This window comes from Gadus macrocephalus, chromosome 2 (genome assembly GCF_031168955.1).
Source record: "Gadus macrocephalus chromosome 2, ASM3116895v1".
In the NCBI taxonomy this organism is placed as follows: Eukaryota; Metazoa; Chordata; class Actinopteri; order Gadiformes; family Gadidae; genus Gadus; species Gadus macrocephalus.
In genome coordinates this window covers 23,037,918-23,058,581 of record NC_082383.1, presented here as the reverse complement: position 1 = coordinate 23,058,581, position 20,664 = coordinate 23,037,918, and the positions used below count along the sequence as shown (strand labels likewise).

At 46.0% G+C, this 20,664-nt stretch overlaps 1 protein-coding gene across 8 annotated transcripts; it reads left to right on the top strand.

Annotated features, from left to right (window-relative positions):
• Window positions 1-556: 556 nt before the first annotated feature.
• usp7 (ubiquitin specific peptidase 7 (herpes virus-associated)) lies at window positions 557-20,289 on the top strand. Of its 8 annotated transcripts, none has more exons than XM_060045960.1 (31): window positions 557-993; window positions 4,053-4,157; window positions 4,518-4,716; window positions 5,151-5,289; window positions 5,466-5,554; window positions 5,652-5,760; window positions 6,774-6,904; window positions 7,317-7,371; window positions 7,455-7,535; window positions 7,679-7,769; window positions 8,313-8,395; window positions 8,490-8,599; window positions 10,608-10,785; window positions 11,428-11,572; window positions 12,755-12,885; window positions 13,488-13,622; window positions 13,799-13,900; window positions 14,108-14,213; window positions 14,755-14,847; window positions 15,120-15,187; window positions 15,292-15,392; window positions 15,649-15,802; window positions 16,245-16,312; window positions 16,696-16,804; window positions 17,010-17,087; window positions 17,177-17,277; window positions 17,687-17,786; window positions 17,911-18,030; window positions 18,118-18,189; window positions 18,289-18,379; window positions 18,481-20,289. In XM_060045960.1, the coding sequence occupies exons 1-31, from the start codon at window positions 909-911 to the stop codon at window positions 18,585-18,587; spliced, it is 3,336 nt and encodes a 1,111-aa protein (XP_059901943.1). In that variant the 5' UTR covers window positions 557-908; the 3' UTR covers window positions 18,588-20,289. The 8 variants fall into 8 exon arrangements, with proteins under 8 accessions (XP_059901943.1, XP_059901942.1, XP_059901939.1 ...); XM_060045959.1 differs by having other exon boundaries at window positions 5,121-5,289; window positions 15,583-15,802; XM_060045956.1 differs by having other exon boundaries at window positions 760-993; window positions 16,702-16,804.
• Window positions 20,290-20,664: the final 375 nt, after the last annotated feature.

Genomic DNA, 20,664 nt, shown 5'->3' with positions numbered 1-20,664 from the left:
TTTTTCAGCCTCTGTGCGCGAGTGTTTGGATCTCCATGCGGATGTGACATATCAGAGAAGAGCGCGACCGCCATTTTGAGATTTACCTCGAGTCAACATCACAAACCACGGGAGCGAGGCACAGGCTATGACCGGGCAAATTTCTCCATAGAATCAGACATTTGAAATGCGAAGAGGTGCCGTATTTTGTCGTTCGGTATATTAAAGTGGTTTAATGTGCGTTTGTTGGACCGTGGCATCCCCCTCTTTGTAAACTTCTAAATTAGTGCCATTCCAAATTATAAGCTGGTTTGAATGGATAGCTTTTTTCTCCGCTCTCCCCCAGACGAGGGACAATCGGAGGAGTACATGGACTGGGGATATCGCAGAGAAAGTTATTGAATGTGCGACGATAGCAAATTATTCTTTGGTTCCTTTATTGTTGTACCGATATAATTAGTTGGCTACCCAGCATCGGGTAGCTTGCTATAGCGGGGTATTTTTTTTTCTATAGCTGCAGGTTGTGGTTCTCAATTCGCCTCTATTGCCCCACATTTCTCGGCGTAACGTTATAGCCGATTCGTTTATTTAGCGTGCTTCTGTTTTTGGAGCCCAAGCTATCCCCAACCCCAGCGACTTGCACCCATCAAGGCGCCGAGATTGGGCGAATAGCGAGCAAATACGTCCGTGTTTCTCTGCCAGCTCCCCCGCCGACCTCCCCTCCTCAATCACCGGCGCTGACAGCAGACAAGGCCGAGGTTGTGATAGAGCAGGCCCAGCCGCCGAGGCTCGACCTGTCTACCTCACCTCTGCATCATACGACACCCAGCCCACAACAGACCAAAACCCGGTGCACCGCTGAACCGACCTCGAACAAGGTCGAGGGGAACGCAGATAGGCAACACTTCATCACAACATCAGTGGCCAATATGAACCACCACCACCACACTCAGCAACAGCAGCAGAAAGCCGGCGAGCAACAGCTTAGCGAACCCGAGGATATGGAGATGGAAGGTAAGGCATGGTCACAAGGTGTTTGGTGAGGCTTCCAGGGAATTTGTAGTACGAATCTTGAAGTGCATGGAAATGCAGGGTGTTTTTAGGGCTTCATGTAGATGTTCATGGTAAACACTAAGGCCCAAATCCATTAGCTTGGGAGAGCCGGCTATATTTTTGCTGATGATGCGTCCGTTGTATACTTCCAAACCATTCCTCGTTTGGGTGTTCGGGAATAATGTTAGTGTTAAATGGACATATGCACTTTTTTATATTCAAGTTTTGCGTACATTACATCGGAAAAGCTGCAATATTTACCTTGTCATCAATTTAGTTAGGGTTAGGGCTCATACACGTTTATTCAATTCGGTACTAGTGTATATTGTGTATCCTACAGCCAAGCCAGTTCCCACTATTCAATGAAAACCAATAAATCGTTAAGTAATATTGTCACCAAAAAAGTGGATCCCTTTTGCTTTGTGTTGGGATGTTTGTAAACATTCGTTGGATGTCCCCGTGGCCCATGCACGCAATTAACAATTAGGCACCCACTGCGAGGTAAAATACGCTAATACTTTTTATTGAGATTACTCGTCTGACGTGATCATCGCGCTCATCCTAGTTCGGATACCATCTCAAAGACTGGTCGTGTTTATTCTCTAAATCGGAAATTCGCAAACTCGATATAACAAAAGGTAAGCACGCTCTCAAGTTTGTGCTGGGTATGATGGTGAGTTGTCTCGCGGGGCCCTAAAGTACGTTGTCGGTTAGCTCAACGTCGTATACCCGTCGCTGTTGCTTTGGTGATCGTGTCCGCTCAACGACTGGGTGCTACAGAGTCGCGGTTTATTTTTCATTAATAACGAAAGTAAAATACAATGGATTCGATGAGTGGGAGCACTTGACCAGCTATACGCATTAGCACCCGGGCCCACTGTTCGACGATGGCTCGTAGGTTAGCATGCGAGCTAACGGGATAATGCCAAGGGGGGTGTGTGGTGTTTCAAAATGGAGGCTCGTAATTTTGCGACCATCGAGTTATAGTCACTACGGCTGGGATTCATTGATGCAATTTTGTTAGGTTTTTCTCAAACGACTCCGATGAATGTAGGCTATTTCCAAACTTTCTTCCTTTTGAAATGGTCTGGAACTGATTTTTATTATTGAGGATAGTTTGTGTTAAACGAATGCCGTTAGCAGATAACGTCTCGCTAGCACGACCGTGGCTGTTTTCATGGTTGGCGGAATGCGTCAGAATGCCTCGAATGAAAGTGGAGGCATGTTTTCGCGAGAAAAAATATGCCACTGCTTACGATTGTTTGCCTATGGATAAAGCGCTTGTTTTCAGTCTAAGAAATTGTAGGGACGGGGAATATTGGCAGTCGTATTTTGGTTGTGGTTTATGCGGCAAGCAAGGCCCACATGGATAGCTTGCATGCGATGGTAGCGCGGGGATTTGCTGCTTCATTGTATGAAGAACCTACGCGTGGGCCTCGCCATCTTTAATGATCCATGTTTTGTTGGTAGTGTTTGGAATTGGGATTATGTGTGTCAACATTTTCTAAGCGTTCTAAATTCAGCGCATAGAGGGAATGTATTATTTATTCATGTGAACATAAGACCATCCCGGACAAGGCGGTTTAAAGGCTTCAGCATCATACTGCGTCATCCATTGCGTGTTATGTTTAAAAGTGTTGCTATCTCTTATTTTTATTTCAACCAATCCAGATTTAAGCGTATGCGTTTAAGGTGGGAATCGTATTGCGGCCACATCTCCTTCCGTCATGCCTCATCATCGTTTAGATTGAATAATTGGCCAAAATGACCTGAGACAAAAAAGAGTAAACAAGTGTATCCATCGCCGCATTTCCTCGATCCATTCAATGATAGATTGAATGTAGTGTGTGGAATCAACTCATAATTTGTAACCTGATGTACAGGTGTCAGAAATCCAGTTCCTCTTTAAAGCTGTTACTCATTGATTGTGGTTGCGACTTTGATATGTTGTTATTGTATGTTATTTAAGAGTGTAGGGGACCGGAAACTAATTTATTCGTGATCAACCTTTATTTTAGAAGTTTCAGTCATTTGTTTTCAAACAGAGTGAAAACATAAACCCCTCATTCACATACGATAGATTACCAACAGGTTTATGTCTAAAAAGATGCTTACAAGCAGTGAAGCATCTGTTTCTCAATCCCTCGCTAGTTTGTTTTGTTCTGACTAATTGACTGATGGAAGCATTGCACTTTCTGCCATTTTACCAAAGGAGAATATTGAGTATATTCTTACATGGGTAATTCCAATGAGCATTCAGAGGCCATAAAAATAACAATCCACTGTAATCAGATTGGGTTGTTTTGATATGGAAACTTGGTAACCAAACTAAAAAAAAACATTAGCATAATGAAGTGCTGTTTGACAACGTGCATTGGTCTTTCTAAACTAATGTCTGGGTTAATTGGACGCATTGAGATTCTTCAACACGTGACATTACTATGAACACAACATATTTACGAATGCTTTTCATTCCCTTTGCTCTCGTGTAAACATATGAATAGCTTTTAGGAGATAAAATAATTTTAGTATATTTTTTAAATATGAAATTGTATTTGAAATGACTCTAAGCACACAAAAAAACAATGCTACGTCTGATTAAGAAAAAGAACATCCATTCCGTAACATGAAACACTCTGCAGACAGACGAGCCGGACATAACTCTCCCACAGTTGTTGTCCTTGCATATCTAAATAGACATAACTTTATGCTTATAGGGAGTTACAATCTCTATTCTGGGGAACAAAATTATCAATCGACTAGCAGATGCTCTTAAGGTAACATTGCGTCGAATGACAAAATCCCTGATTTGTCCTCGATCATTTCAAGCTTTCAAAATGGCATCTTATTCTCCAGAGCACTGAACTTTGCTAAGCACTATTACGCATCAATATTAAATGTTTACCGTCAATCACTTAAACTCTACCATGACTAGTGAAATGTACCATGGCTTGGTGTAATATTTGTAGGATAGAGGGATTCATTCAAAGTACCTTCACTGTCTTCTCATGTATGTGAAGCTGGGGACACAGATGACCCTCCAAGAATCCCAGCCAACCCAGTGATCAACGGCAACGTGGCCATGGCCGAAGGACAAAACAACACGGAGGAAGACATGGAAGACGGTACGGGACACATGCACTCAGTCCAGAAGGATGTGGCTCTCTTCCTCATTCAGCCCACCTGTGTCTCTTGCCTGGTTGCATTGTTAAAGCAATGAAAGCCACTTCTGTAACTAATCTAACGTGAAAACCCAATTACCGCTCTCACTTGCATTGCCCACGCACAGTGGACATTTAAAACGCCATTGTTGACTGAATCCATTTTAAATTACTGGAACGCTCCCGTGCACTATTACCATCAATGTTCTCGTCCTCCTCCTCACTTTATATTACCTACCTTTTTACTCGTTGTCATTTAGTCCTCCCGAAATGTCTCCCATGTTTTATGTCATCCCTTTGAATGTCCTCCTCAATGTTTTGCAGACACTAGCTGGCGGTCGGAAGCCACCTTCCGCTTTGTGGTGGAGCGGTTCAGCCGTCTCAGTGAGTCGGTGCTCAGCCCCTCCTGCTTTGTGCGCAACCTGCCCTGGAAGATTATGGTGATGCCACGCTTCTACCCAGACCGGCCGCACCAGAAGAGTGTGGGCTTCTTCCTGCAGTGCAACGCTGAATCCGACTCGACGTAGGTTACAGTTACTATTGTGCACGTTCAAGGGGGATTGTTTGTGTTTAGAGACCCAGGAGCTAGTCACATGACACATCTACGTTTCAGTGCACCACCAGATAACTTGATTATCCCATCGCTACGTTTGCATCACCATTATTCATAGATGAGCGTGGCCCATCTGTATCTTCCTTTCCATTCTGCGTTGTCCATAAAGATGCCTCATATGATCAATTATACCATGTCATATTTTGGTTGCACGATATGGGGGTTATGTATCAAATGCTAAATATGATGTACCATATTTGATCCTGGTGAAGGCTTAATGTCTGATACCAGTCATCTAACATCACTACTCGCCTGTCTCATGCATGTTTAACATTAAGAGAGCTCCATTCTATCACCCACTCGGTCTACACCAGGTTACTGACCTCTGATTTGATGGCCTCCAGGTCGTGGTCATGTCACGCCCAGGCCATGCTGAAGATCATCAACTATAAAGACGATGAGAAGTCGTTCAGCCGCAGGATCAGCCACCTGTTCTTCCACAAGGAGAACGATTGGGGCTTTTCCAACTTCATGTCCTGGAGTGTGAGTTCAGGACCAGCCTCCTACTTTTCTCCAAGCATAACTAGCACGGCTACTAAATAATTGCACTCAGTTGACCACATTATTGGGTAAAGCATGAATTGCATTAAATATCTTAAAATGCCTACACCGGTTTTTGCCAGTCTGTAATATATCTTAATTTTTTTTTGTAATTTCAGGATGTAACTGATCCCGAGAGAGGCTTTGTTGATGACGACAAAGTTTCCTTTGAGGTTTACGTCCAGGCGGATGCCCCACATGGAGTGGCGTATGTTTTTCCCTCTTCTTCCTTTGTGGTGGTATTGTTTTTGCCCATTTGACCGAGAAGTGCCAGTCTAACACTAACCCTCCGTCTCTATCCCCAGCTGGGACTCAAAGAAACACACAGGCTACGTTGGACTGAAGAACCAGGGAGCTACCTGCTACATGAACAGCCTGCTGCAAACACTGTTTTTCACCAACCAACTGCGGAGGGTATGGCTCCAGATTTTCCTTTCTGATACATCAGTGGCAAACAATCTGTTAATTCAAAGCCGGATGCTTACAGAGATAATATTGGCGTGTTCTCAAATAGTGTTCTAATAGCTTACTATAACATACAGAAAGGGTGAGAGCGAACAATCCACTCGTAGTTAAGGTACGGCTGTTGCTTAACTTAAGAAAAAAAAACTAGGAAAACCCTGTGATGCTTTCTTGTATCGGGGCATAGTAAAATGTGACTCAATGCATGAATACACCGATTCCCTTCAGCCACACGTATACTGTATGGTCAAATGCATTTGGAGTTGTCAGAAAGATTAGTGAATCTCCATCAAGGGCCACAAGTTGCTTACTCATGGAAAATATCAATTGCATGCCACATAAAACATAAGCTTCAATACCAGATTGTTCTATTTCAATAAGCCTTCTTATAAAGTCACTGCATGTCAAAGAAAGCTCCTTTCCTCTGACCCAATTATCGCGAGACCTAACACTAAAGCGATGCCATATGGCCCTCTTTCCCTAGAATAGATCACCTCACTCCATTAGTATTGAAATAACTTGTCTCCCTCATCTCCCCCTCCTGATTTTACTATGAACTGCTAATCAACTCAGACTCTCTCGATGTGTGTTGACAATTAATTGGGCTCTTGGGCTACACTGTGAAACCGGTTCGTCCTTCCCTTTTTGTTTCCTTATGACGCCTAAATAGTTGCAGAGCACGGGAACCACTTTTATCAGATTAATGCTTGTATTGACAATGTAAGATTACACTATAAGAAAAATGTGTAACATGTGCAACAGTCTTCTAAAAATGCTGCCTGTCTTTTCCCATGACAACGCTCTATCAAAGCAAATCATTTTCTGTTAAGTGTCCTAAAATAAACTAGTCTGACTCTGAAGTAAAGCTCAGTCACGGAATCCCTGGTACTCTGCAGCAATATCATGAAGTGTGTATCGACAGTTTGAGTCAGCAAGCCTAACCCCATCTTCTGTATCCCCTCTAGGCAGTATACATGATGCCCACAGAGGGTGACGACTCCTCAAAGAGTGTCCCCCTGGCGCTGCAAAGGGTGTTCTACGAGCTCCAGCACAGTGACAAGCCAGTCGGCACCAAGAAACTCACCAAATCCTTTGGGTAATGCCTTGTGCCCTGCTTCCCGTAACCACCTACCGTTTCATCACTGGTTATACAGGACCCAATGAGGTTCCAGCCATCAGCTGGTCGGTGTAAAATACGAGTCTGTCTCCTCGATTAGTAACCAGTGGCAAAGCAGCGTCATTTCAGTTTGTTTCCACGTCTCCTGATGGCGCGACGCAATGCCGTGCGCCCAGGGTCCAGTCTGATCCTGGTGGTTATGCTCAAATGTACCTCGCGTTGTAAAACGTAGGAGCGAGCTACCATAAGGGGGAGCTGTTGTCCTAGCGATTCCAATAACTGCTCACTCTGGGCCCTAACAAAATGGAATGGGCGAGCACAGATCCAGGAAACCCAGCTCACTGAAGATCCTGCACACCTAATCTGAGGAGTTGTCTTTATTTGGCCCCAGGTGGGAGACCTTGGACAGCTTCATGCAACACGACGTCCAGGAGCTCTGCAGAGTGGTGAGTTCTTCTGCTTCTGACTGGGGAGCAGATCCTGCGTGTGTCTACATTCAGATCGTCACTAACCTCTTACTGTGTTCCAGCTCCTTGACAACGTGGAGAATAAAATGAAGGGCACCTGCGTTGAGGGAACCATCCCAAAGCTCTTTCGAGGAAAGATGGTGGTACGTCCTGGCAGCGTATCTATTTTTACTATCCCATCTCTAAAAACAATGTTCAACAAGAGTAAAGACATTTTGTGTTACAAATGCTTTGAACAAAACTATGTTTTCTCGCCTAATTCTGGATGTTTTTTGTTCTCCTTTAGTCGTACATCCAATGCAAGCATGTGGACTACCGATCCGAGCGGATAGAGGACTACTACGACATCCAGCTCAGCATCAAAGGAAAGAAAAACAGTGAGTAGCAGCCCCGAGATAATTGCGGGCTTGCGTAGGTTTTATATAAAAGTTTGGTCGCTCCGTAATGTAAAAGTATTGTTGCATTGAAACAATTCCTGGTAGGAGGGCCATACTTTAAATGATTTGGCAAGTTTCCTAAGACCCCAGTCTGTTTATCCCTGGTTAAGTCTCTAAGTCTGTCTCTACGTCTGACCATGTGCAGTTGCATGTAAACACAGAATCAAAACTGGTTCATGGAAACTATTGGCAAAAATGTCCATGCCAGGCCGACTGTTATGGACACGGCTGCAGCAAACAAAGATACAGCTATGGGAATTATTACCCTCGTTTGGAATAGAAGGAATGTCAACTGCTCCCAAACTGCCATCCTGCTGCACTCTCAGACTCCGCCAGAGGGGGGGGGAGTGTAAACAATCATGTCAGATTGACATCTGGAGATAAATAATTTCAACCCCTAACCTGGGGTCTTTTTAAGTGGACTGATGGTTTAAGATCCAGCTCAGTGTTTGGCCTAACTCCCTCCTCTCTCCATTTCTGCAGTCTTTGAGTCTTTCAAGGACTATGTGGCCACAGAGCAGTTGGATGGGGACAACAAATATGATGCAGGAGAGCATGGCTTGCAGGTGAGTTATTGATACTTTGCAATAGTGTAAAATGCCCAAACTTGTTATGGCCAAGTGGTAGCATTCTCAAACATGTGTCGCTGTGCTTTCACAGGAAGCTGAGAAGGGGGTCAAGTTCCTCACCTTCCCCCCCATCCTTCACCTTCAGCTGATGAGGTTCATGTACGACCCCCAGACCGACCAAAACATCAAGATCAATGACAGGTGTGTGTGATATGTTTTTTTTTCTCATTTCATCTAACCACGTTTCGACCATAATTAACACAATTATTTTGTCCCTTGAACTACATTCATGAGAATCCTTTAGCTCTTTTTGTCTTCCTGTACCAGTCACTTCTCAACAGGAAGTAATACATGAGCTTAATTAAGATGACTTGACACAAGTTTTATATTTAGATGCCTCTGTATTATGCAGGCGTGTGGAACTTGGTATGAGGCAAGCGATCGAAATATGATCATGTCGTCTTCTGGTGTAAACAATTTCAGACGTCACAAAATGGTTCGCTAGAGCACAAGTTTATAATGTTGAATGGTCCTTTCAAAGTTCAACGCTTTCTGATTGGTCACATGTTTTTAAAAAATAACATTTTACTTACATTGAAATTAAAAAGGGATAATAACTGTCATTTGTGTTAATAGTTAATTAAAAAGTTAATAGTAATTAAAAAACTGACAAACCTTAATGAGGTGGTGCTATAAAAACTCATAAATAAATGGTATGGTATAAATATTAACAGTATTGCCCAATTCGTGCATCCCAATGATGCATTCAGCAACTTTATTCCTTGAGGGCAAAAATATTCAAATGAATCCTGAATCAAATGGGATGGGGGTCAAACTGAATAACAATAGTGATGGTTTTTGGAAATAAAATAGCGAAATTATTGGAAGTCCAAATCCTCGGACGCAGTTGGTGTTCTCAGGGTACTCTCAAACCGTAACACGCGTGACCTGCATCTTTAAGAAGTCTGCACCACTTTTATAAAACTATCTTGATAATATTCCTTAATGTAGTACAAGTATCTCGATCAAAAAGCATAGACCACAGACGAACACAAGGATCCTTGCCACACAACACAAGGTGGCAAGGATCCATTAACTGCTAATCGACAAAACCAGGGATAGAAATAGTTAAACATACCATGATGGGGTACACTCCCTTTTTAATAAAACCAGATCCAAATCTTTTAAGGGGCTGATTGGATTCATAAGCTAATCATTTGTTTGTTTGTAGTTTTAATTTTTATTTTTTTAAGCTATGCAAGCCTCTTCTTCTTTTTAATCAGATAGATGTACGTAGGCTATAATATCTTCCAAATGGCCAACTATTGTATGGCCAGATGGAAGATATTATAGCCTACATGTATCTGATTAAAAATAAAAAGAGCCATGGGCTATCCAATATCATTGTTGTTCAGGAAAATCTAAGGTTCCGGTAATACTTTCCCATTAGTTTTCTTATTTTGTAATCTGTGCAGAAGTCTTCAAATGAAAGTTGCATCACTTGCCACATACCCATCTCCTCGTGTTAAGGATTAGTATTGTGCATTTTTCAAATTCTAATCAATATAACTAGAGATGTGATGTTAATATCTTAAGTTATTGTTCCGTCCATCAATGCACTATAGGCCTAATATGGAGGGGATGGGGGGAAAATGCACAAACCAGTACATTTTATGATTCTGTGGTACAAAGTAATCATGTCAATGTAGTTTTACTTTTTTGTTAAAAAGTTATGTAGAATTACATTTTTTAATGTCTCGCATAGGACCTTGATATTGACCATTGTGTCCATATCAAATTCCTCTCGCGTTGAATGTGATTGTGCCAGCATGTTTTCCCCCATTCCATTATCAGGCTTTAAAATGAACAATGCCGTGTTCATACATTGATGAGGCTGGATGCACTGTGACCACAGTAGTTTAGGGTACCAATGGTCTATCGCTCCCTGGCAACCATGTTTGCAATCGGGGAACCCGTCTATTAACAGACAATTTTGAAGTGGAATATGCCTGCGCAACAGTGCATGTAAACTGCAATGTCTCCCTGCCGTGACGAGGTAGTTATACCCTGCATAATGACATTATCCTGGGCTGGTAACGGAGCAAAGGAGACGGCGTTTCCCACTACTTTCCAGCCCGTAGTGAAGTGTTCTTTCTATCTTGTGGTGTGGACCACTCTGCTCATGCTCCAACACCCTGTGCTCCCCCAGGTTTGAGTTCCCAGAGCAGCTCCCGTTGGACGAGTTCCTGCAGAAGACCGACTCGAAGGACCCGGCCAACTACATCCTGCACGCTGTGCTGGTGCACAGCGGGGACAACCACGGGGGCCACTACGTTGTGTACCTCAACCCCAAGGGCGACGGCAAAGTCAGCGTCAAGGAGCCAATCGTGAGAACAACCTCCTTTTATTATTCTCTACAAACATCACATCCCTTATCGGTATGCATTTGATAAAGTCTATGTATGTGGAGGTGTTGTTCATCTCTAGAGCTCAGAAGCTTAGTAACGTCTCCCATTAGTTAATTGGTTTCTTAAGCTTGTGACTTTAGTGCAACGTTGCTGTGGGCCGAAGCATGGCTTTAAGGTGAGCAGGTTCTCCCCAAGAGCTGCGCCCACCCTAAGATACCATAATGTATAATATAATAATTTCCTTTCTAGTAATCTTCAGTACTTGGGCTGTGCAAGTCATAATATAAAGCGATGCTTCTTGCTCGCATTTGGAAGTTTGCCTCCACTTAAAACTGTTTTCCATTTAGCAAAATATTGTTTGAGGGAATGGAGAAATGTAGGTTAAGTATATCTACACTAATCGTTCATCTACAGGATCACAAATGTGCTCTTGTAGTGTCACACTTTAGTCTAAGTGTAGCATCCTTCTGCTAGACAGCATGCCAGTGTTCTTCTACTACAACAACAACCCCTCCCTGTCCCAGAAGAAAGCCGTGCTCCATCTAGCTGGATCATGTCCCGTGAGCCTGGCACAGAGTGCGCTGTGTCTGACGTACGCTGTGGTCTCCCCTCCTCTCTCAGTGGTGTAAGTTTGATGACGACGTGGTGTCACGCTGCACCAAGGAGGAGGCCATCGAGCACAACTACGGCGGCCACGACGACGACCTCTCTGTGCGCCACTGCACCAACGCCTACATGCTGGTGTACATCCGGGAGTCCAAGCTCGGTACGTCTGACCCGCCCCCTCCTGGTCTGGGATGTACGTGGATCCCTTACGTGCACATGCCCTCTGCTCGCAAATGGGCTGGGTGGTGTCTATTAGGAGGGACGTCAGGATTGGACAATGAGAGCCGTTCCACGTGTCATGTTTATTACAAGGGTATCAAATAACATCATTTAGATAATTAGGTTTTTAGAAAGTTTAGTATCATGCCCCTGAATCAGTCAGCTGCTGTGTTTTAGGGGTTAAAAAACAATTGGCCTACATTGCCACCTTATTATGAACCTTATTCAGTCTGTTGTGAAATGTTATAATGCTATAATAATAGTGCTAACAATGGTTATGTTTTGTGCGTCACACACGACACGCGTCTTGCATTTACTTGTATTTTATAGCCTATTGTGACTGACTGAACAAGCAAAATTGTATTCATGATGAATTCAAATGGCCATTCACTATTCTATTTATTGCTTCCTAATCTGTAATAGCTTGTTGAAAGGAACCCTGTGTCATTGTACCTCGCGTGCGTCATGTAATATCCTTCCAGAGGTTGTCGATGAGAGCCTGATCATCGATAAGTGAAGCCGGGAACGGACATCCGCTTTTAGTTTCTGTTTATGATAGCCGGACACGAGAATATAAATGAATGCACCCGGGGAAATCAAACGCAATCACTCAAGCTCGCTACTCGTTGAGCGGGAGATCGTAGCGGGGAGCGTAGCAGGAGATGGCCCTCTCCTCCCAGATAAATATCCTTCCCCGTTGGTCATGCTGTTTCTCCACTGGTTAATCATACGTTCAGAAATGCCCTCCTGTCCCTTTTGTTGACACGTTAACCAGTATGACCCCAGGCAGCGCTCAGTCATGTCTGAGTCGCGCCTTGGATCTTCATGGACATTCTCTTCGTAGAACCGTACATCTGGCTTTCATGCTTTTTTGATGTTTCGGCGCCTTTTCATTTGATGGGCACGTTGTTATTACATCTCTTATTAAACCAGGTTAGTCTCATCGAGATTAAAATATGTTATAAAAGAGACCTGGCCAAGATGGACAGCAGTGCACAGTTACAACGTAAAACAAAAGACCACATACAAGTTCAATCCTCAGTGCAATTGTGATAATTGACTAAATCCTTTTCCATTTCCAATGGCACGTGTCAAGCTAAGCCCCCTGTGTTCCGTGGTACAGGTGAGGTGCTCCTGCCGGTGACGGACGTGGACATCCCCCAGCAGCTGGTGGAGCGTCTTCAGGAGGAGAAGAGGGTGGAGGCCCAGAAGAGGAAGGAGCGGCAGGAGGCCCATCTCTACATGCAGGTCCAGGTGAGGCCCCACGAGACCTCTTCCCCCATGCCTGGGAACGGACAGGCCTCTCATCGCCTCCACACCTCGAACCATAAGGATTAATACGTTGAGCGCGAGTATAAGAAAAGCACTCGCGGTAGTTTTCTGTATCCATGTTTAACAATGCCCTCAGGCGAAGCGACTTTGAAGATGTCCTCCTTTTTTGCGCACAGGATTTTGGTCCCATTTAAAGGTTCACATTTAGGGCATTTAGCAGACGCTTTTATCCAAAGCGACGAGTGCATTGGTCAGAAGAGAATATATATCTGTTTCTATAAATATCTTTACTGTGCCAAGCACTTAGGATTGCTATGGTAACCCATTCCCCGGATACAACAAAGATACAGGTGGAGGCCCTACACAACGCTTAGAACTATGAACACTATGAAGTGCACAGTTAGAGGACTTATTTCTGCCCTCTCGCTAACCAACTACCAAGCCTCCGGTAGGCGACGACCTATTGAGCTCACGGATATGATCCGTCTCCGTTATGATCAGAGTAAAACCTTTTCCTCTCCCTTCACTAATCGACCCGACCTCCCTCTTCACTACTTTATGACCTCTTCTTGTTTTCTGGTCAGATGGTGACGGAGGACCAGTTCTGCGGCCACCAGGGCAACGACATGTACGACGAAGAGAAGGTCAAGTACACGATCTTCAAGGTGCTGAAGAGCTCAACACTCCAGGAGTTTGTGCAGAATCTCTCCCAGACTATGGTGAGCCAACCTACCGCTGCACCACACTTGTCTCCTCTTGTTTAAATCCGACATCTGCCTGTGTCTCTTGCCAGCGCAGGCTTGGCATTCATATAGCCATTGGTACTGGTGTGTATGCGAGGTGATTCCATGACTGAAGAGGTGTGTGTGTGTGTGTGTGTGTGTGTGTGCTGCAGGGGTTCCCCCAGGACCAGATGAGGCTCTGGCCCATGCAGGCCCGCAGCAACGGCACCAAGCGGCCTGCCATGCTGGACTACGAGGCCGACTGCAACAAGTCGGTGAGTGGGGATGCCCTGGTGCCCCGTTGTTGCGTTGGAGTTATCGTTGTCCTGATGTACCTGTCCTATGTTTTCTGGATGAATCAGAGTGGTTAATCCTGTGTTTACAGCATGTCCAATGCCACCGCTAAAGGTGGTGAGTTGGTTTACCCTCGTGTACAGTGTTGCCGTGGGACTCATTTTGAATGTCTCTCCATCATGCCTCAGATGATTGACTTGAGCGACAACGAGAACCCGTGGACAATATTTTTGGAGACGGTGGACCCAGAAATGGCTGCAAGTGGCGCAACGTTACCCAAGTTCGACAAAGACCGTGAGTCGGCATGAGTTCAACTTCAAGCTCTGGGGGTATATTGGATTTCAGAGGAAGGAAGAAATACGAATCGCTGAACCCTTTACTTTACAGTATAGAAATAGTTTATATTCGTCTTACAGCAGCGAATTACAAAGTTTGGTCTTTTGGATTTGCCAATTTTCCGCGTCCAACCATTTTGTAGTGTTGTCTGTATACAAATCTTGTTGTCCCAACATAGTGCACTACTTGTACAACTCATGCGAGCGTTTGTCATGTCATCTGATTCATCTAAAAGAGATGGCTCGGCCAAGCAATATGGGGGTGACGTCTGAAGCATGCCTGCCTGTTTATGGGACAACATTGTGGCGCAATATCTGACGGTCCAAATCCCCAATGTCCCTAACCAGTCAGACTGCTCCATCATAGCCTGGCTGTCTTGGGTTCCTAACATATCTTAAGTGTAGATCCTTAGAGATAATGCATTCCACCAGGGTGTGGACTGCGGTCCCTACCCCGTCACGGCCCCCCTGACCTTCGACACCATTCTTTGCGTTCTCAGATGATGTCATGCTGTTCCTGAAGATGTATGATCCTAAAACCAGAAGCTTAAATTATTGTGGACATATCTACACACCTATATCCTGCAAAATAAGTAAGTCAATGGGTTGAGCATGATGTTTTGTTGTGCATGTGCTGGATTCTTGTTGAGTGGTGCGGTTTAACATGCTAGGCTAAATCTAAATGGGGAAAGATATCCTCTTTATATATTACATTGTGTCAACTCAACTCTTCTGATCCAATAAATAAGAACCCAATGATGCGCACCTTATTTCTGACCAAATGAGCTGGATCTTCAGATGCACTGCAGCTGAACCTGTGATGCTGTTGGGTTAACGGTCTGTGTCGGGGCCTTTCTCTCCACAGGAGACCTGCTGCCCGTCATGTGTGAGAGAGCAGGGTTTCAGCAGGAAACTAGCCTTATCCTCTATGAGGTGACGCATTCTTCCTCGGTGTCTTTCTCCATTATACACTGCGTACCCATGTTTGACGAGTGGCCCCTCCCTGACCGCGTTCCCCCCGCGTTGCTGCGTTTCAGGAAGTAAAGCCCAACCTAACGGAGCGGATCCAGGACTACGACGTGTCTCTGGACAAGGCCCTGGACGAGCTCATGGATGGGGACATCATTGTCTTCCAGAAGTAAGCACGGCACAATGGCTTGTGGGAATGAGATGACTATGACGAGGCTGGCTGAAATCATTATTTACATTGAGTCTTCAACTCTCAAACCTTATCAGGGCGTCGTATTGTAATTAATGGATGGATGGATGGCTGGCTAGGTATCTGAATTGATGAACCCCCTGGATGTTAACCCTTGCCTTGTCTGAAGAGTCCCGTCTCCAGAGGCAGCGCTACGTTCTCCCGGGCCTTTGACACATGAACCACTTCTACCCAGGGACGACCCGGAGAACGACAGCAGCGAGCTGCCCACCGCCAAGGACTACTTCCGGGACCTCTACCACCGCGTGGACGTCATCTTCTGTGACAAGACCATCCACAACGACCCCGGCTTCGTGGTCACGCTCTCCAACCGCATGAACTACTTTCAGGTAGGCCGGCCACGCTGGTTTAAATGCGGTTCAAGGGGGGTTTGGGGGCCGTTGCGCAGATGCAATCATTTCCCTGCACAACGGCCCTCATAATCTGAGAGGGCGATCGCTTCCTTTTACCTGCGGTTCATTTTTCAATCGCCTGGGGTACGTCTAAAATGAGATCTTATACTGATGTATTCTACAAAAAGAAATGTATAACCGTAAAAAAAATAGAGATGGGGGGACCCGTCTCATCTTAAGAACGATGCAGGTAGAGATGTGTTTTGGTCATGTACCGGCACGCCACTGGGACGTTACTTTGTGACCGTGGTATGAAGGAGAAGTGCGTCACGGCCCTCTTCCTCACTGAATCATCGAAGATGACTCCTCTGTTGTCGTGCCAACGGCAAGGAGACGAAGACATGCGTCCTAACGCGTGTCCTGTCCTCTCTCACGGCAGGTGGCCAAGACGGTGGCCCAGCGGCTGAACACGGACGCCATGCTGCTGCAGTTCTTCAAGTCCCAGGGGTAAGGGGCCTGTCTCATACGCACCGCCTCCACACCGGCATGCAGGATGACTCGCGTACACACAGCTGTCCCTCTAACCACCCCCCCCCCCCGTCACCATCAAAGCGCCGTGCATGTTTAAAGCTCAACACTTGTGTAACCTGTCCCCTCTCTTCTTCTCCTCCTCCTCTTAACGTGCCCCCACTCCCTTCCCTCCTTTACCTCCTTTTTGTCCGCTCCTCGTTTTGGTCTCTACCTTCACCCCCTCCGTGTCCTCCATCTACTCATGTATACTTTGTTTTTGTCTGTCCTAACTCTCCACACCTCCTCTTGTGTTGCTTTACACCCTGACCCGGGTCCCCCACCTCTTCCCTCCCTAACCTGCTCGGTGGTGTGGTGGGCAGGTACAGGGACGGCCCCGGGAACCCGCTCAGGCACAACTACGAGGGCACGCTGCGCGACCTGCTGCAGTTCTTCAAGCCCCGGCAGCCCAAGAAACTCTACTACCAGCAGGTAGGGGGCGCCACAACGCCAGCGCTGGTTTACACCCGTGTTTACCGCTTCACTCGGTCTGCTCTCATCTAGCTGGGCCCATTTGTGCTACTTTTCCTTTTTTTGTCGGCGGTGTTTGTACTTCAGTAGCCTCTGTAATCGAACGTCCTGTATCTGGAGCGGTGCCTCTGCGTGTTTCACACCGTTGACCTTCTATCCCGTCCAGTTAAAGATGAAGATCACAGACTTTGAGAACAGGAGGAGTTTCAAGTCCATATGGCTCAACAGCCAGTTCAGAGAGGAGGTAGGGTTGGCACCATGAGCACCACACAACTGTTGCACACCAGTAGACGCCCACGGATGTAGAGAACATAACTGCTGCTCCTGTCGCAGGAGATCACCCTGTACCCGGACAAGCACGGCTGCGTGCGGGACCTGCTGGACGAATGTAAAAAGGCGGTCGAGCTCTCCGACAAAGGCTCAGAGAAGCTCAGGTAAACGGGTCGTTCGTTATTACTCTTCCCTCGTTGGTGTCCATGTCTAGGCGGCATGAAGCTCTGGTTCGACCCCCGGCTCCTCCTAGCTGAGGGCTGAGGTGTCCCTGAGCGAGACGCCTCACCCTGACTGCGCCCTGACTGCTCTGGCTGTCGCCCTGCGTGGCTGACACTGCTGTCGTGTGTGACTGCATGATGAGGCAATGTTGTAAAGCGCTTAAAGTGGCCTCTGGTTACATAAAAGCGCTATGTAAATGCAGTCCAATTACCATATCTCCTGCTCCCGGTCCATCCGGTCAATTGTAAAAGTATTTTGGTCCTGTGACGAGCCTGTCTGCGTCTGAAGACCCGGTGAAGCCCAAATGTCCTGTCTGCATTGGCTGGTGGTTAACGCGGTGTTTGTCCGCAGGCTGCTGGAGATAGTAAGCTATAAAATCATCGGCGTCCACCAGGAAGACGAGCTGCTAGAATGTTTATCCCCGGCCGCCAGCCGCACCTTCAGAATAGAGGTACGTCCAACGTCGTCAGACACTCGGCTTGGAGTTGTTTTAATGTCTCCTGTCCGCACATCTTGTCCTGCAGTGCGTTCCCACGGTACAGTTTCTATAACTCTGTGTCCTTCCTGTTGACCAGGAGCTTCCCATGGACCAGGTGGACCTGGACAAGGACAGCGAGATGCTGATCCCCGTCGCCCACTTCCACAAGGAGGTCTTCGGCACCTTCGGGATCCCGTTCCTGCTAAAGATCCGACAGGTGAGCCTGTGGGGGATCTCCCTGACGAAACGTGGCCACCGCTGAGGTCTTTGTGTTGGATAACCCGCGGTCTCCTTCCGTCCGCAGGGAGAGTCCTTCAGAGACGTGATGAGGCGGATCCAGACCATGTTGGACGTCCAGGAGAAGGAGTTTGAAAAGGTTCGTAGCACAACGACGAGGTTCTGCCGGGTGCGGGTCATTATCTACGTACGTGTGGGTCTGTGTTTATGCGCTGGGTCTGTGTGGTTTTATGTGCAGTTCAAGTTTGCTATTGTTATGATGGGCCGGCATCAGTACATCACAGAGGACGAGTACGAGGTCAACCTGAAGGACTTCGAGCCACAACCAGGTACGCACTCGCACACACACGGGGCTCATGTCACGTTGAATTACACGGCCTGCCGATGTCGGAGACGGGAACCATGTCCTAATGCCAGAACACGTTCACAGGCAACATGTCCCACCCGCGGCCCTGGCTCGGCCTGGACCACTTCAACAAAGCGCCAAAGAGAGGCCGCTACACCTACCTGGAGAAGGCCATCAAGATCCACAACTAAAGCAACCCCACCCACCTAACTCTTCATCAACGCGCGCCGCTATTCCACCTCTCACACACATACACACACACAACACACATGCACACACGCATAAATATACACACACTTACACTAGAGTGTTCTGCGTGTGGACCCACCATCTGTTGCCCCGCACCACGCCCACTCGTCGTCCAGATATGGATCCCGCTGTAAGGGATCCCCCTCCTTTTCCGTTTTGACTCGCCTTCTTTTCTTTCTGAATGGCTGCTCTGCTTCACTCTCATAGCTCCTCCTCCTCCCCTCTGTTGGGTTTCCTCGTATCTAGAATTGGCAGATTTTAAAAAACCACACGAAATGTACAAAATGAAAAAAAAAATAATAATCACACAGGCGAGGGGAGAATTTTGAAACTTCTAAACGTTCAATTAGTTGAGCTTTTGTTCTTCCTGGTCTCATCCAGTCCCCTGCACCCCACGGCCCCTCACGGCCCCCCCCCACCGTGCCCCCTCAGGTTCTCTGGGCGGGAGGGCCACGGCGCGGGGGAGACGAGTGCTGCTCGGGACGGCTCCTGAGACCTGGCGGGGGGGTCGTTTCCCCCTTTTGTTTCAGCTGGGGCTCCTCACTTTTGTTTCGCCCACCAACTGGATTTCCGTCTCCCCCCCCCCCCCCCCCCACGACACACCAATCCTGCAATTGTCAACGTAAGAGTAACTCGACACGCATTCAAAAATGAAACATCTCAATGTTTTCCGTTCATGCCTAATCTCGGTTGGATGAAAAGTAGAAGCATCTACTTTTGGTTGTCTTTTTGGATGGTTTTATGTCAAATTCCACAGCGTTTGAAAAATAAATAAAATAAAAGGAACATTATTGAAGGAATCGTCTGTAATTCAGCTTGCACGTTAGCACTTAACGTCAACGGTCTGCATTTCTCAGGACTGGTAAATGTGAACTTTTGGGTGGCCGTTTCATTGCACCTTCTAAGGAACCCCGTATTCTGTCCCTTTCCCTTCAACCCCCCCTGCACCCCAACCACCTTCCACCATTCTCCACCTAGGGCCTAAGCCAGTCACGTATGCGTTCATATACATATAACCCGTTCCTCCTTGCTCCCCCCCCTCTTTTCCTTGTTCAGTGCAAGTGAGTACTGTCACCGCCCAGTGGTTGAAAGCGGCAACTGCGCTGTGCTTTGTAGGGAGCTGCAGACATTTAGAACCCACTGGTTTGAGGATCGTTTAGAGACAAAACCAGCATTGTTAGAAAAACACTTAAAGCCCTTTTTGATTGTTTTCTTTTCCCTCGTTTTATTTTGTTGGTTTTTATTTTCACAGCAACGAAGGAATGCCCCCATAGCGCGTAGTTGGCTCTGTAAAGACGACATTTAAGAATTGTATATTTAAAAATATGGACGTGTAAAATTTAAAGAGGCACAAACGCTTTCGTTGTTGGGTACAAATGGAGCCGGGTGTTCATATTTCTTGTGTGTGGGATTTTATTTTTGAGTTCCTGGAAATTTCCATTGAAAGATTTTTTTGTTGGGTTTTTTTCTTCTAAACAACTTGCATTGGTTTTAAATGCAGTACAAAGTTGACCTGCATATTCTCAACTTAATTTGATCTTTTCCGGTAAAAAAAAAAAAATCCTCAGTGTAGCAGCAGACTATTCCTGTATATTGCCTTTTTGCTGGAAATGTATGTTGAATAAAATTTTCTATAAAAACAAACCTTCTGCTAGGCTTCGTGTGCCCTTCAATCTCCAGGCCCAATATGAAACCACAGCCAATGTATGGCCATATTGAAATGATTAAATGTCTTAAATCAGTAGAAAGTATGTAAATAAGGAATTGTGAGTTTGAACACCTTTGCCCTCGTCCAGATGAAGCTTGCTAAACCAAATATTACATCCATGCAATATAGTCCAGAGAACGGCAATATTCCTAATCTAGCACATAACCCTATTGTCTTTAATCAAGTCTAGTATACAAGCCTAGCCAGAGGACTTATGCCACTGGTAGGCTCGTACGTATAGGTTGAAACTCGCTTGCGATTTCACTATAGCAAAGAGCAGGGCACATTTTGCATTGGCTTCTTAAACCAAG